General features: G+C 42.8%; 2 protein-coding genes across 27 annotated transcripts in view; both read right to left on the bottom strand.

Annotated features, from left to right (window-relative positions):
• The window catches only part of LOC137428074 (protein mono-ADP-ribosyltransferase PARP12), a 1016466-nt gene that overhangs the window by 590433 nt on the left and 409398 nt on the right, over positions 1 to 16635 (bottom strand). The window lies entirely within an intron of this gene.
• Positions 1 to 16635, bottom strand: part of PPFIBP1 (PPFIB scaffold protein 1) — a gene marked incomplete in the record, with an annotated part of 228414 nt that overhangs the window by 95870 nt on the left and 115909 nt on the right. For 16 of the 26 annotated variants that reach the window (XM_078776731.1, XM_078776720.1, XM_078776734.1 and 13 more), the window contains 3 exon segments: positions 3391 to 3452; positions 3946 to 3978; positions 4378 to 4489. In XM_078776731.1, coding sequence (XP_078632857.1) covers positions 3391 to 3452; positions 3946 to 3978; positions 4378 to 4489 — 207 coding nt within the window. 26 annotated transcript variants of the gene reach the window in all.

Below are 16635 nucleotides of genomic sequence, written 5' to 3'. Positions count from 1 at the left end.
CTTACTTTTTCCACATGCGAAATTTGCATTTATGTTTATTTAAATTATACAATGGACTACAAAATGTAAATGTTTCATGATATTTTAAAAATTATATCACCTTTATCTATCAATATTGTTTAAATGAAGATCAAATAGCTGTATGTTGAAATATGTTGAAAAAGTCAAAACGTTGCATGGGGTGTACTTACTTTTTCACGTGACTGTATGTATTGGCTGCTGCATTGATAGTTGTTGATTTTAAGTTACTTTGACTTGAATAAAAAATGCATGCCTTTTAAATAGAGACTGAAGGAAATATGAAACAAAGAGCCATCCGGCATGCTGCTCCAGCAATATGAGCACTGTATAATAATCTATCTATAATTCCACTAATCTCTGTGTGTATGTTTGTTTGTATGTTTGTATGTTTGTATGTCTGTGACCGCTGTTTCTCGACAACTACTGGTCCGATATACTTGAAACTTGCCAGGTATATTGCTGGGGACCCGAGGATGTGCCTTTTCAAGGTTTTAAATTAATCGCAGAAGTAGTTACCGAGCTATGTCCAAAAAACGATTCAACCAATCAGAGAGCAGCGAGCTATCACGTGTGCCGAACGTGGCGAACAGACTCTGCCTCGGATGGCACATTTGAGAGCGTATTCATTTATTTCCCGTCGGCAAACTATGTTGCCGTTAAACTATGTTTTAAAACTAATTAAAACTACTTTGCGATTCATCGTAACTGCGATTCGTAACTGCCGTTCGCTTTGGCTTTGCGAATGGACCAAACCATTTCATGTAAATAGAGGGGGGGGATTGTCACCGTACTCGCAAGCCGTTCGCTTTGGACCAAACCATTTCATGTAAATAGAGGGGGGGGGATATAATTTTAGATATAGATATAGTACGGGCATGCCCTAGTAATAATAATAACAATAACAATAATAATAATAATAATAGCAATAATAAGCACACATCTGCTATGCCGCTTAAAAAAAAAACGACATCATTAGTCCCCGTTGCACTTCGTCCAAAACGGGGGGTTATGGATTGGGTCTCATTCGTCCATCCATCCATCCATCTGTCGGTGTGTGCGTCCATGCAACCATATCTCGGAGATGTATGGACCCCTTTTTTTCATACTTGGCACAAACACAATACATGATGTTATACGTATGTACATCATTTTGTTTCACGATGCGATCAAAAATGGCTGACTGGCGGCCATTTTAGTTGTAAAAAATACCCCCCAATAATGACCACGACCTCAAACATTTCTCGGACATGCATTGACAGATCTTATTCAAGCTTGGCACACAGAAGAGGCATGTTACATATGCACGTCATCCTATTTTGAGATCAGTTCCAACATGGCAGACTGGTGGCCATTTTGTTACTTAAACATATCCCCAACCATTTCTCGACATGCATGGACCAGTTTTCTTGTTTTTAATTTTTATGCCTCCGTCGACAAATTCGCCAGAGGCATTATGTTTTCGGGCTGTCTGTCCGCCCGCCCGTCCGTCCATCCGTCCGTACGTCCGTCCGTCCATCCCGGCTAAACCTCGTTTTTCTCAGCAACCATATGTCCGATTGAGACGAAACTTTCAGGGTAGGAGTGACACCCATGCAGAATGCTTTTATGATAATTGTGACGTCATAGCTCACGTGGTATGGCAGCCATCTTGGATTAAAAACAAATCATGAAAAAATTATTTCTCGGAAACCGCTGAATGGAAAAATTTGACACTTGGCACATTGTTAAGTACTCCCAATGGGGATCAAAAGCATGACAATGATGACATCATAGGTGAAGTGGTATACCAGCCAAAAATGTTTTAATAAAATTCTTTATCCTAAAAATCAGAAATTGCATGTACATGATCTATGACCAATTTGTATTGAAATATTAAATTTGTGACATCATAGGTCACGTGGTTTGGCAGCCATATTGGATTGAAGGAAAATATTAAATAATTATATCTCTGAAACCGCTCACTCTATCGATGCAAAATTTTACAAATATTATCTAACAGCACTGTTGCATATAGTTTTAAAATGATGATGTCATAGGTCACGTGGTTTGGCAGCCATCTTGGATAGAAAAACGAAGATCCCGAAACGAACGAAACGAAGATCACAAACGTGATCCCCTACCCATACATATGCAGAGTGATGGCATCTACCCGTTGTGGGACTATGTGGAGGCATATACAGTCGTATTGTTCTAGTTTATGTATACGTCTCTACTCTTTCTCAGAAAGTTATTCTTTACTCTTTCACATAACAGATTAATTAGTCAGTTAAAGCTGCAAAATAAATACCTTAGGAAAAAAAAGAATGGGGGCTATCAAAATAGCAAAGCACCACTAATTGGTGGCGAGACATAGATAGAGTTGGGCTAAAGTTGTCAAATGCTTAGACTAGAAAATAGCGCAAGTACGGGAGGGAGTGATGCAGACAAATTCACGTTGTAGTTAAGGTTTATCGACTTGGTAGATTTTAACGTTTACACGGTCAATGAACAGACTGTGTACATGTTTAGTAAAATACAGATATGAACAGGCTTAATATAAATTATAAGAAGTAAAATAGGAGCAATAACCATGGGCGCTCACCTGGTAGAATAAAGCAGTATACCTGTTCTGCACCAAATAAAGGTATTGTAAACAGTAACATGGTATTTTAAACTAATTTCAATGGTTGCTAGGAGACAGGGCAGAATGTTAAATCATACTAAAGTAATCATAAGACGTTGAGCAAACAAACAAAAAAACACCTATTTTTGTTGTGGGAGGGAATGCCCTATTTTGTGGGGCATTCCCTCCCACCCCCCGTAGATCTCGATTTTCTAATGCCATGAACAAACTTTGGTACATCACGTGTGATGAATGTTGTGGTCAAGTTTCTTCGAAATTGTGTTTGTAATGTCTGAGAAGAAAGCAAATACATCTTTTTGGGGGGCAACCCACCCGTAGTCCGCCTTACACCCTAATTTTATTAATGCCGTGAACAAACTTTGGTACATCACGGGTGATGAAGGTTGTGGTCAAGTTTCATCGAATTAGTGTGTGTAGTTTCAGAGAAGAAAGGAAATACTTATTTTGGGGGCTAAACCTGGAATCACTTTGAGCGTGATTATTTTAAATTCCATGAACAAACTTGAGTTACAACATACCAAATATAATTTTAGCCAGGTTTGGACACAATCCCATCAGCAGTTTAGGAGAAGAAGTTGCAAGTGTTTATGGATTGATGGACTGACGAATAGATGGACGGACGGACGACGCGTCATCTCATAAGCTCCCCGGAACTCCGTTTCAGGTGAGCTAATAAAACATTCAACTATCAAAGGCCAAATAGGCACTCTTTATGAAGAAGAGTTCAAAAAAATTCACAGTTATACCTTGTCTTCATTTTCTGCCATGAGAGACTCCATTGCTTCTTTCAACTGCAGGATTTCTTGATCTGCAGGGTTATTAGTGACAAATCATGGACACATTAGCTAGCTTCAAAATAAATAAACCTCTGGTGCATTGGCTAGTATCAAAATTGCATCAGGTTGACCGAGAAAAGCATGCTACAAAATATTGCCAAGTCAGACATGTTGTTTCCTAAACATGATTATTTTGCTTTTATGCAAGTGATAGCAATGCTTTTTCATCGGTCGATCCACATCCACTCCAAACACTTCCTTCCTGTCACACCGGCGTCGCACTACACAGTGGATGCAAGAGAAAAGCCAAATACACAGCCGAGGCAACACGCTATTAGCATACAGTGCAGCAGACCATTGGCACATGCTAAGAAAGTTAGTTACCATTTATTTACAAACTACCTTTCACACTGTGACCACAAAAACATTCCAAGTGCACAGAAGGGCATGCATAGAAGCTTCTCAACAACAAGTGGTGAGGTTAAACGAGGAGTTTCCAAATAATAACATAGCAAGTTTTCTTACATTTCTCTCTCAGCTTCCTTTTCATAACCTCTTCTGCATGTCAGAAATCCAACAAAATGCAGCATTGTTGTGTGAACCCAAAATGACAATGACAAGCAAATAAAAGAAAGAAAAGAAACCAAACAACAAATAAAACTGCAGATTTACCGCAGCTACAAATGCATGGGAATCAGAGAGATTGTTCAGATTTTGCGACACAGGAAGAAGATCCTGCTCACCACTTACTAACCCGTGCAGTTATATCCAGTGCCGTGAGATGGCACCAATGCACAGCAAATGGAAAGATCACAAGGTGCACTCCAAAAGCACAGCAATATCGGCAGAAACCCAGCATTGGCCATAATAGGTATCAAGAGCTCATGCAATTTCAACATTCAAAGTGCAAATAGCAACCGATACATGAGAGCCTCGAAGATGACTTTGCAATCCCACCTCTTTCCACAGTCTCAGCCTGATCACTCATGTTGTTGACAAGCTCATCCTTCAAACGCTCAATCTCCATCTCCCGCTGTACCAGCTTCTCCTGCATCTCAATGGCCTCTGCCTACATGAGCACACCAAAGGAAATTGCAAAGTACCTTTTGTGCATGAGCAACACACAACAGGCATTTTAAGGCCATTTTCCCTGCTAGAGCGGGGGTTAGCCTTTTGTGCATGAGCAACAACACACAACAGGCATTTTAAGGCCATTTTCCCTGCTAGAGCGGGGGTTAGCCTTTTGTGCATGAGCAACAAAATGTAACCTCGGGCACTCACATTCATCAACGCATAACCACCAGCACAATCAAATTATTTTTTGTATGATCGTGTACTAATCTAACTACCAGCTCCTACAAGTGCTAAATAATTTAAATGATGGGAACAACTGGACATAACTTGGTTACAACTATTAAATGCACTTTCAGAGTGTTGATAACCAATGCATTTACAGGCTGGATATCAAGTCAAAACCAACAGAAATTGTGCTGCAGAATTGCATTGCGAAAGACTGACATCCAAGAGGACAATGTGATGGAAAGAATGAATTGTATTTACCACTGAACATAAGCCACACAATGATTGATTGAACCGAGGACAAATGAATAACAATTAACTTGCAATTCATGACCCCCATCGACCATTGGAAAGGAAATTGCTATCAATGGAGTAACAACACAATCACAAGCTTAGCAACCAATGTAATGAGGTTTCCTTTTGAAAAATTAGAATTCTAAACTGCAAGATCCATATCTTAATTTACAAGCTATGTTGGATGCAGATTGCATGAAGTTGGTTCACATTTTCTTGACATTCAGTTATTCCGATTGGAAATTTGCTTCCAGCAGAAAAATTAACAACATAACATATGAAAGTAATTTTGGACCTGCTTTTGCTTTTGCACTCATACCTCAACATGAGTGCAAGCAAATAGGTCATTGATTACAGAAACCAATTCGACTACACTGACAAAACGCTCAACCACATATATGTATATATATATATATATTTTTTTTTGTAGACTGAATCGAGGCTCGTGAAAGAGCTGACATTTACTTCACAAACAAATCAACCAGACAAACAAAATATATAAAAAGAGGTAGCGGAGGACAAGATGGGGAGAGAAGCGGAAGCACACAAACACTTGAGAGCACACATTTGAGAGCAGGGAGATGTGTGGGAGGGAGATGTGTGGGAGGGAGAGGGCTTGGGGGGAGGAGGCGTGGGAAGGGGGGGGGGGGTGGGAGAAGTATAAAACACGATGACACCAAGGACTTCCAGGACAGAAGTTGGTATTTCAAAAAAGTGGAATTGGGGTGAAATTAGCGGGGGTAGAAAAGATCAAGGTTTTGGATGGGGGAAGATAAGAGATGGTGGTGAACAGCTGTTTTAAAGACCTGGAGGGTGGACTGAGATTGAAGAGAGTGAGGGAGTTTGTTCCAGAGGTGGGAGAAAAGAGGAATGAAGGAGTGAAGGTGAGCAGAGAGTCTTGATTTTGGCAGTTTAACCATAAGAGGGTTGCAGGCAGATCTTGTGCGACCTGTCGGAATATTTGCAGGACAGAGCCCAGAGAGAGCTGGGGGGGGGGGCAAGGCCAGAGAGGAGTCGGTAGAAGACGGAAAGACCACCAACCTGCCTGCGGTGAGTGAGTGAGAGGCCCTTGGAGTTAGCTTCATCGCAGGAGATTCCAATGATTCTGAATGCTTTGGTTTCAACAGCGTGAAGACGAGCTAGGTGTGAGGCAGGAGCACCAGCCCAGAGGGGAGAGCAGTATTCCATTGAGCTGCGGATGAAAGCCTTGTATTTGGTGAGGAGCTCAGGTGTGCCTAGGAAGGACTTCACACGACGGAGGATGCCCAGTCGGCGACTGGCTTTGGAGGCCAGCTTGGAAATGTGGTTTTCATATATGTATGTATATATATATATGTATATATATATATATATATATATATATATATATATATATATATATATATATATATATATATATATATATATATATATATATATATATATATATATATATATACACACACACATACAGTCACGTGAAAAAGTAAGTACACCCCAAGTAAAGTTTTCATTTTTTCAACATACAGCTATTTGATCTTCATTTCAACAATATTGATAGATAAAGGTGATATAATATAACAAATATCATGAAACATTTACATTTTGTAGTCCACTGTATAATTTAAATAAACATGAATGCAAATTTTGCATGTGGAAAAAGTAAGTACTCCCCTGCATTTATCACTACTTCAAATACCTAAAATTAGAATCAGGTGCACCAGCTCAGGTGCAAATGATTAGAACATCGTTGGAGAGGATCTTGGAGGAACCTGTCATATTTGAACCTCAGACATTTAGTTTGGTTTGCTCTTTGTTGTTGAAGTGTGTGGCATCACCATGCCTAGATCAAAAGAGCTCTCTGAGGCCTTCAGAAAGAAGGTTATAGACGCCTACGAGACTGGGAAGGGATTTAAAAAGATATCCAAACAATTTGAAATCAATCATTCGACTGTCCGGAAGATCATCTACAAGTGGAGAAGATTCCAAACAACTGCCAACTTGTTCAGGCCACGCGCCCCAGCAATTTCAGCCAGAGAGCAGACCGCAATATGCTGAAAGAAGTCTCTAAGAACCCCAGAATGTCATCACGGGACCTACAGGTAGCTCTTGCCAATGTTGGTGTCAAAGTGCACGAGTCTACCATTAGAAAGAGGCTGTACAAATTTGATCTACATGGGAGGTGTGCCAGGAGGAAACCTTTGCTGTCCAGAAAGAACATCAGGGCAAGACTAAAGTTTGCCAATGAACACCGAGGCAAAGACTAGCACTTCTGGAACAATGTGCTCTGGACAGATGAGACAAAGGTAGAGCTATTTGGCCACAGTACCAGAAGACAAGTTTGGCGAAAACCAAAGACAGCATTTGACCACAAGAACCTGATACCAACTGTAAAGCATGGTGGTGGAAATATAATGGTTTGGGGCAGCTTTGCTGCATCAGGGCCTGGGCAGCTCACCATCATAGAATCCACTGTGAATTCTTCATTGTACCAGAGGGTGCTTGAGGATAATGTGAGGCCACCTGTCGGAAAGTTGAAGCTCAACCAAAGGTGGACCTTGCAACATGACAATGACCTTAAACATACCAGTAAATCCACCAAGGAATGGCTGAAAAGAAAGAAATGGAGGGTTCTCGAATGGCCAAGTCAAAGCCCGGATCTACTGCAAATCCCATCGAGATGTTGTGGGGGGGATTTGAAACGAGCTGTGCGTGCAATTGTGCATGCTGTGCAACAATTTTTTGTTGAATAAATTATTGCAAAGTCAATTTTGTCATTGTTTTTTGTTCAATTAGATCACCTTTATCTATAGATACTGTTTAAATAAAGTTCAAATATTGATATGTCCACATATGTTAAAAAGATTTAAAAATATTTCATGGGGTGTACTTACTTTTTCCACATGCGAAATATGCATTTATGTTTATTTAAATTATACAATGGACTACAAAATGTAAATGTTTCATGATATTTGTTATGTTATATCACTTTTATCTGTCAATATTGTTGAAATGAAGATCAAATAGCTGTATGTTGAAAAAGTCAAAACTTTACATGGGGTGTACTTACTTTTTCACGTGACTGTGTGTGTGTGTGTGTGTGTGTGTGTGTGTGTGTGTGTGTGTGTGTGTGTGTGTGTGTGTGTATGTATATATATATATATATATATATATATATATATATATATATATATATATATATATATATATATTAGCTTGGCTCGGCTCGCGCGCCGATACTGAAGAACGGGTTTATTTTAGCTGAAGCTAATGACTGTACCTGAGTTGCTGTGTTGTCATGATTTACACAAATCATAATACAAACAATTACTTTGCACAAATGTATTTGTTGTGTTTGTGATATTACATTTTTATAGGCAATTTATGTTGAAGATTTAGGTTGAATGTTTTTTTTTCAAGAAAGAACCCCTCAGCACACACATAGGGGAGGGGTAGGTGCAGACTGGAAGTTTGGGACATACACCTCACCACGACAAAATTAAAAACACCTCACCACCACGAAATGGAAAACACCTCACAGCCATCAAACACGTAATAAAAACACCTCACAGCCATAAAACACGTAATACAAACACCTCACAGCCATAAAACACGTCATAAAAACACCTCACCACCACGAAATTAAAAACACCTCACAGCCATGAAACACGTAATAAAAACACCTCACAGCCATAAAACACGTAATAAAAACACCTCACCACCACAAAATTAAAAACACCTCACAGCCATAAAACACGTAATAAAAACACCTCACCACCACAAAATTAAAAACACCTCACAGCCATGAAACACGTAATAAAAACACCTCACCACCACGAAATTAAAAACACCTCACAGCCATAAAACACGTAATAAAAACACCTCACAGCCATGAAACACGTAATAAAAACACCTCACAGCCATAAAGCACGTAATAAAAACACCGACCCACCACAAAATTAAAAACACCTCACAGCCATAAAATACGTAAAAAAAACACCTCACAGCCACTAAATTAAAAACACCTCACCACCACGTAATTCAAAACACCTCACCACCACGTAATTCAAAACACCTCATCACCAACTAATTCAAAACACCTCACCACCACATAATTAAAAACACCTCACCACCACGTAATTATAAATAAATACCCCACCACCACGTAAATCAAAACACCTCACCACCATGTGATTTATAAACACCTCACCACCATGTGATTTAAAAACACCTCACCACCACGTCATTTAAAAACACCTCACCACCACATAATTCAAAATACCTCACCACCACGTGATTCAAAACCACCACAACGTTATTAAAAACACTTCACAACCACGGAAACAAAAGTTTGAGGGAGTCGTTAAGTGAGAACACAGACACTGCCCAGATGTGTCGATATATAGATAAATGACTGCACCCGAGTTGCCGTTTTGTCATGGTTTAAACCAATCATAATTCAAACAATTATTTTGCACAAATGTATTTGTAATATACGTGATATCACATTTTATAAACAATTGAAGTTGAAATTTTTTTTTTTGCCTGAAACAATTCCAAAAAAAAAAAAAAAAAAATTGCAAGTTTTTTCAAAGAAAATACCCTTAGGACATACCGACGGGAGAGATATGTACATACCAGAAGTTTGGTACGATTTCACAAAAGTTTGAGAAAGTAGTTCAGTGACAAGACAAGACAAGACAACACAGACACTGCACAGATATATATATAGATATATATATATATATATTGTTGCAGTTTTGCCATAAAGGCAAACCCCATATAGTTAATTGCACGACAACATGTAGCCTCTAGTAGTTAGTTATTTCTTATTGAATGTAAAGATTAGCCCCTTTCCATTTTGTAATAATCGAGACCAATATGCGATGATTTAGGCAGGATTTCAAACCTCCGTGTGGTGGAGGGAACACATTTTGATGTAAAGGAGGGCGTGGCCAAAAGCAAAGTCCACGTGACCAATGAGGGGTCGGGGACACGTCACCAGCAAGCGACCAACGGGTTGTGAAACCTCCCTGAATGAAAGAGGGAAGGAGGACTGTAACCTTCCTAAGGGGAGGAGGGATTGAATGCCAGCATGTGACCAACCTCAGCTGTGGAACATTCTGGAAGCTTTTCGGGTCTGATAAAAAACCCCGCCCATCGCATTTTCACCCTCTTGCCCCTTTTTGCTTCGCCGACGCTCTTGCTTTTTGCTTCGCCGACGCTCTTGCTTTTTGCTTAGCTGACGCTCTTGCTTTTGGCTTCGCGACGCCCCTTATCAGCTTTGACTTCGCGGACGCCCTTTGTCCATCTGATCCAACCTGCAAGTGTTGCAAGAACCATCGCTCTTCGCCGACGCCCATCGCTCTTCGCCGATCCCTCGCTCTGATCCGGCTGACATGCAAGCGTTGGCCCCTCCCGCAACTCATCTTGAAGCTGGTCATCCAACCTGCGCTGAATCTACCCCAACCTGCGTTGAAGCTCGTCCGACCTGCGTTGAAGTTCGTCGTTCGTACTGACTTCGAGGTGGCGGTTCGTCCTTCGGACCTTACCTCATCCAGGCTGCACGTCCGGATCGAGGATCGAACTGCACACACCAAGCGGCCACCCTCGAGTCAGTCCCTGCAAACCACCATCGGTACGAGAATAACCGGTGTGTCATTCCCTGTGTGTGAGTGTGTGAAGGCGCCTGTGGGGTTTATTATAGGTAAGGAATTAATAAGGCTTCATCTTCGTCTCTTTCTATTGCCTTGTAAATAAAAGGCTGTACATTTTGTTGTTACTTTCAAACCTGTTCGGGTACGTCTTTTCGCCATTGGCCTAGGATCACCCGAGACCGAACTTGGCTTGAATCAGGTCAGTAAATCACGTCAGATAACGCCGCTTTCCACACCGTGCAAATCCGCTCGGCACGCAAGAAAGTGTGGGAAGCGAGGGTTCGATCCCCGGTTTCTTCGGTCGCGTGTCTTGAAGGTATATGGGATTATTTGACCAGCAAACTCTTCGGCGTGTGGCTGGAGATGGGAGAAACTCCCAGAAGGACAACCATCACTGCAACACTCCACCGATCTGGGCTTTATGGCAGAGTGGCCAGACGGAAGCCAAACAGTTCAATCTTCGTTTCATCAGACCACAGAATCTTGTTTCTCACAGTCTGAGAGTCCTTTAGGTGCTTTTTTGCAAGCTCCAAGCAGGCTTTCATGTGTCTTTCACTGAGGAGAGGCTTCCGTCTGGCCACTCTGCCATAAAGCCCAGATCGGTGGAGTGTGCAGTGATGGTTGTCCTTCTGGAAGTTTCTCCCATCTCCACACAGGATCTCTGGAGCTCAGCCAGAGTGACCATTGGGTTCTTGGTCACCTCTCTTACCAAGGCCCTTCTCCCCCGATTGCTGTTTGGCCGGGCGGCCAGCTCGAGGAAGAGTCCTGGTTGTTCCAAACTTCTTCCATTTAAGAATTATGGAGGCCACTGTGCTCTTGGGAACCTTCAATGCAGCAGAATTTTTTTTTGTAGGCTTCCCCAGATCTGTTCCTCGACACAATCCTGTCTCTGAGCTCTGCAGGCAGTTCCTTCGACCTCATGGCTTGGTTTTTGCTCTGATATGCATTGTCAGCTGTGAGACCTTATATAGACAGGTGTGTGCTTTTCCAAATCATGTCCAATCAATTGAATTTACCACAGGTGGACTCCAATCAAGGTGTTGAAACATCTCAAAGATGATCAAGAGAAATGGGAGGCACCTGAGCTAAATTTCAAGTGTCATAGCAAAGGGTATGAATACTGATGTCAATGTGATATTTCAGTTTTTTCTTTTTAATAAATTTGCAAAACTTTCTAAAATCCTGTTTTCTCTTTGTCATTATGGGGTATTGAGTGTAGATTGATGAGGGAAAAAATGAATTTAAACGATTTCAGCATAAGGCTGCAACATAACAAAATGTGAAAAAAGTGAAGGGGTCTGAATACTTTCTGAATGCACTACAACAACAACAACAACAACAACAACATGCATTTTAAGGCCATTTTCCCTGCTAGAGTGGGGGTTAGCCTTGCGGTCCCCATGACAATCTTCTCCATCTTGCCCTATTTTCTGCATCTCCCCTTGTTAACCCCTTTGCCCGCATTTCTTCTTCCACCATCTTTAGCCAAGTCTTTCTCAGTCTTCCCCGTCCTCTACTTCCTTCTACATTCTTTTCCATCACTCTTCTCAACCAGTCACTTTCATCCTTCCTCAACACATGACCAAACCATCTCAACCTGTTTCTCTTCACAACATCCATCACAGGCTCTATTCCCATCATCTTTCGCAATTCATCATTTGTCTTCTTCTCTCTCAACGATACTCCACACATCCACTGAACCATTCGCATTTCCACCCTTTCCAGCCTTCGTTGCTGCTCTACGTGTGTGTGTGTGTGTGTGTGTGTGTGTGTGTGTGTGTGTGTGTGTGTGTGTGTGTGTGTGTGTGTGTGTGTGTGTGTGTGTGTGTTACAGGAGTGGGTGTGGTTTTGCATGAATGTGTTTTTGTTTAAGTGGTGCATGTTGTAAGGGTAGATGGTCGTTTTTTTTTTTTGGTTTTTTTTTGTGTGTGAGTGTATGAGGGGCTGTGGATTCTGGGATTGGAGGGGGTTTTGTTGTTGTAGTCTGTGTTGTTGTCGTCAGTGAGCTGGCTGGTGGTGGGGGTATGTATGCTTCCAGGTGTGGCTGCTGCATGTGGAGGTGTATGTGCCCCTGCTGGCCCACCTTAGCTGACCGAATCGAGGTTGAAGGGCCGAAACGGAATGATGCTGAAGACCTCGACTGAGGACCCAGTCAGTGAGGCACACTTGTGCCCAGGTGTGTTTTGAAATTATGTTTGTGCTGGTGCTACCAGTGACTCCGAGGAAAGACTGGGTAGCGACCAGGAATAGGCTGGTGATGCTGGAGAGACAGCATCGGGGGCAGGTGGCCTTGTAAACCATTTTGCCAAGCTGCATGGTTTGGATTGTGATGCACCCATAATATACAGTGTTGGTAAAAAATAGAGAACACCCCAAGGGCTCTCCGAGAGGTGGGGCGGAAGATGGGCCCAAATGGACAGATAAAACGGATAAAGACCCCTATACTGATTTTGACAAATGAGAACGGATTGTGGATGCAAGTCTGGTAAGGTGTCAGTGTGGGCGTGAGTTCAGATCCATCAGAGGGTTGAGGATCCATCAAGCCCGGAAAGTGTGTGGGAGTGATCGTGTGGGAGACGTTGGTCTATGGTGTGCGTGAGGAGGCATGGCAGGTTTGAGAGAATTGTGGCTGTGGACGTGAGTTTTGAGTCAATGAGAGGGTTGCATATCCATCAGAGCCGGATGGGTTGTGTGCGTACGGTGGGTGAGGAGGAGGTACAGCATCGCAGTGCCTTTGAAAAGGGGGCACATAAGATGGATTTTTTGATGGCATATCATGATCAGTTTTGGATGCGGTTTGCGACACAGTCCTATGTAACACAGTGGAAAAGTTGGAAGTGGGGATCCCGATGGGATGTACCATCTCCCCTATTTTGTTTATGCTGGTTATGGAGTTGTTGATACGTGCGGTGAGTGGACATGGGAAAGAAGTGGAGCTAGCCCCTGGTCAGAGTTTGCCAGCGACCTTTGCATGCATGGATGACCTGACAGTTGTCCAACAGTCGGCTGATGCAGCAGTAGATGTACTGGAACGAATGGAAAGGTTGATGCGGTGGGCAAGAATGGGCTTTAAAGCAAAAACGTCGAGGAGTGTGGTGGTGAGAATAAGAGTGGTGGATAACATGCACAGGTTTGAGCTGCAGGAGAGGTGGTTCCATCATAGACAGAGGCCCCAATGAAGAGTTTGGGAAGACAGTATATAGTGGGGTTGAATGATGTGGGAAGGGTGGAAGAGGCGAGGAACAAGCTTTTGAGAGGTTTGAAGGATGTGGTTTGCCAGGTAAGTTGAAGGAATGGTGTTTGAAGTTTGGATTTATACCACGAGTATTGTGGCCATTGATGATGTATGATATTGCGATTGGGCATGTAGAGAGGATGGAGGTTGTGGTGAGCGGGTTTGTGAGGAGGTAGTTGGGAGTGCCATGCTGTTTGACGAACATTGCCTTTAATGGTCAGGGTGGAAAACTCCGGTTTCCCTTGACATCAATAACCGAGGAGTTTAAGGTGGTGAGGGTGCAGGAGTTCATGATGTTGCAGGATTCGAGTGATTCAGTGGTAAAGAATGCTCTCCCAGAGAAGAAGGGAAGTCGGAAGTGGAATGCAAGAGCAGAGGTGGATGAGATGGAGGAGCGGTTGCAACAGGAAGAGGTCGTGGGGTTGGTACAGCACGGGAAGCATGGCTTGGGGTGGATGAAGCATGAGCGATGGGGAAAGGCATGTGTGAAAGAGAGGAGGAAGATGGTTGAGAGGGAGGTGAGAAGAAAGGAGGAGGAGGGGAGATATGTGAAAGCAGTCGGACAGGCACAGCAAGGTGCTTGGACGTGTTGGGAAGGTGTGCGGGTGAGGACATTGAAGTGGCAAGAGATTTGGAGGATGGAGCCAATATTGTTGAGTTTCCTGTTGCGGGCAACGTATGATGTGCTTCCATCACCAGTAAACTTGAGATTGTGGGGGTTGTTGCAGCAGGAGATATCTTCTTTGTGTGGAGGTTTGGGAACGGTGCAGCATGCACTGAGTGCATGCTCAGTAGCATTGGCGGCAGGACAATACAAGTGGCGGCATGATCAGGTGCTGGCGGTGGTAGTGCAGATGGTGCAACAATAGTTGCTGAGATCGAGAGAGAGAAGAGTGAAGAAGGAGATCGATGGAGGAGTGGTGTTGTTTGTCAAAGAGGGCCAAGTGGTAAGAGGTGGAAAGAGGAGGAGATGGAAAGCAAGAGGGCTGTCAGATGCTTGTGATTGGCAGGTGGTGGCAGGCCTAAAGCCACAATTGGTATTCCCAGCGGATATCTGTTTCACAAAGTTGCGGCCTGACTGTCATCTGGTCAGGAGCAACAAGACAGGTCATCTTAAGGGAATTGTCTGTACCTTGGGAAAAGAACATGGAGGAGGTGCACGAGAGGAAGAGAGGAAAGTACAGTGAGCTGGAGGCAGAGTGTCGGGAGAAGGGTTGGCGAGTTTCTTGTCAGCCATTTGAGGTGGGGTGTGGAGGGTATATTGGCAATTACTTTCTGCATTTCTTGCTCGGCTTGGCGTGTGTGGGACAGAAAGAAAGAGGATGTGTGAGAAAGTTGCCCACGTTGCCTTGAAAGGCTCACTGAGGTAATGGAGGAAGTTTATGGAGGCACGTCGAACGGTGTAGGTTGAGGTTGAGGGTGGTGGTTCATTTCAGCCTAAAGGAGTTGTGATTGAGCGCAGATGAGAAATGGAGATGTGTGAATGGTGAGTGTGTGTGTGTGTGAGTGTGAGTGTGAGTGTGAGTGTGTGTGTGTGTGTGTGTGTGTGTGTGTGTGTGTGTGTGTGTGTGTGTGTGTGTGTGTTGCAGGAGTGGGTGTGGTTTTGCATGAATGTGTTTTTGTTTGAGTGGTGCATGTTGTAAGGGTAGATGGTCGGTTGTTGTTTTTTTTTTTTTGGGTGTGTGAGTGAGTGGATGAGGGGCTTTGGATTCTGGGAGTGGAGGCGGTTTTGTTGTTGTATACTTTGTTCTCACTGGCTTGGGGTGGGGGTATGTATGCATCCAGGTGTGGCTGCTGCATGTGGAGGCAAATGTGCCTCTGCTGGCCCACCTTAGCTGAATGTATCAAGGTTGAAGGGCCGAAACGGGTTGATGCTGAGGACCTGGACTGAGCACCTGGTCAGTGAGGCACACTTGTGCCTCACTTGCACACATATATATATACTAACATGGTGAGGCTCGCTGCGCTCACCTCACCAAGCATCGTTACTGAGGAACGGGCTTATTTTAGCTGAGGATAATGACTGTACCTGAGTTGCTGTGTTGTCATGATTTGCACCAATCATAATACAAACAACCTATTTTGCAAAAATGTATTTGTTGTGTTTGTGATATTACATTTTTATAGGCAATTTAGGTTGAAGATTTAGGTTGAAAAAATATATAAAATTCAAAGAAGAAGCCCTCAGCACATACCTAGGGGAGGGGTAAGTGCAGACAGGAGGTTTGGGATGATTACACCTCACCACCACTTAATTCAAAACACCTCACCACCACGTAATTCAAAACATCTCACCCTCATGCAATTTAAAACATCTCACCACCACGTAATTCAAAACACCTCACCACCATGTAATTCAAAACACCTCACCACCATGCAATTCAAAACATCTCACCACCACGTAATTCAAAACACCTCACCACCATGTAAATCAAAACACCTCACCACCACGTAATTCAAAACACTTCACCACCACATAATTTAAAACACCTCACCACCACGTAATTCAAAACACCTTATCACCACATAATTTGAAAAACCTCACCACCAAGTAATTCAAAACACCTCATCACCAAGTAATTCAAAACACCTCACCACCATGTGCTTTAAAAACACCTCACCACCACATAATTCAAAAGACCTCACCACCACGTGATTCAAAACCACCACCACGTTATTAAAAACACTTCACAACCACGGAAACAAAAGTTTCAGGGAGTAGTTAAGTGACAACACAGACACTGCCCAGAT

The sequence above is a fragment of the Myxine glutinosa genome, chromosome 1 (genome assembly GCF_964187855.1).
Source record: "Myxine glutinosa chromosome 1, kmMyxGlut1.1, whole genome shotgun sequence".
Taxonomy (NCBI): Eukaryota; Metazoa; Chordata; class Myxini; order Myxiniformes; family Myxinidae; genus Myxine; species Myxine glutinosa.
This window is presented reverse-complemented; position numbering and strand designations above follow the sequence as displayed.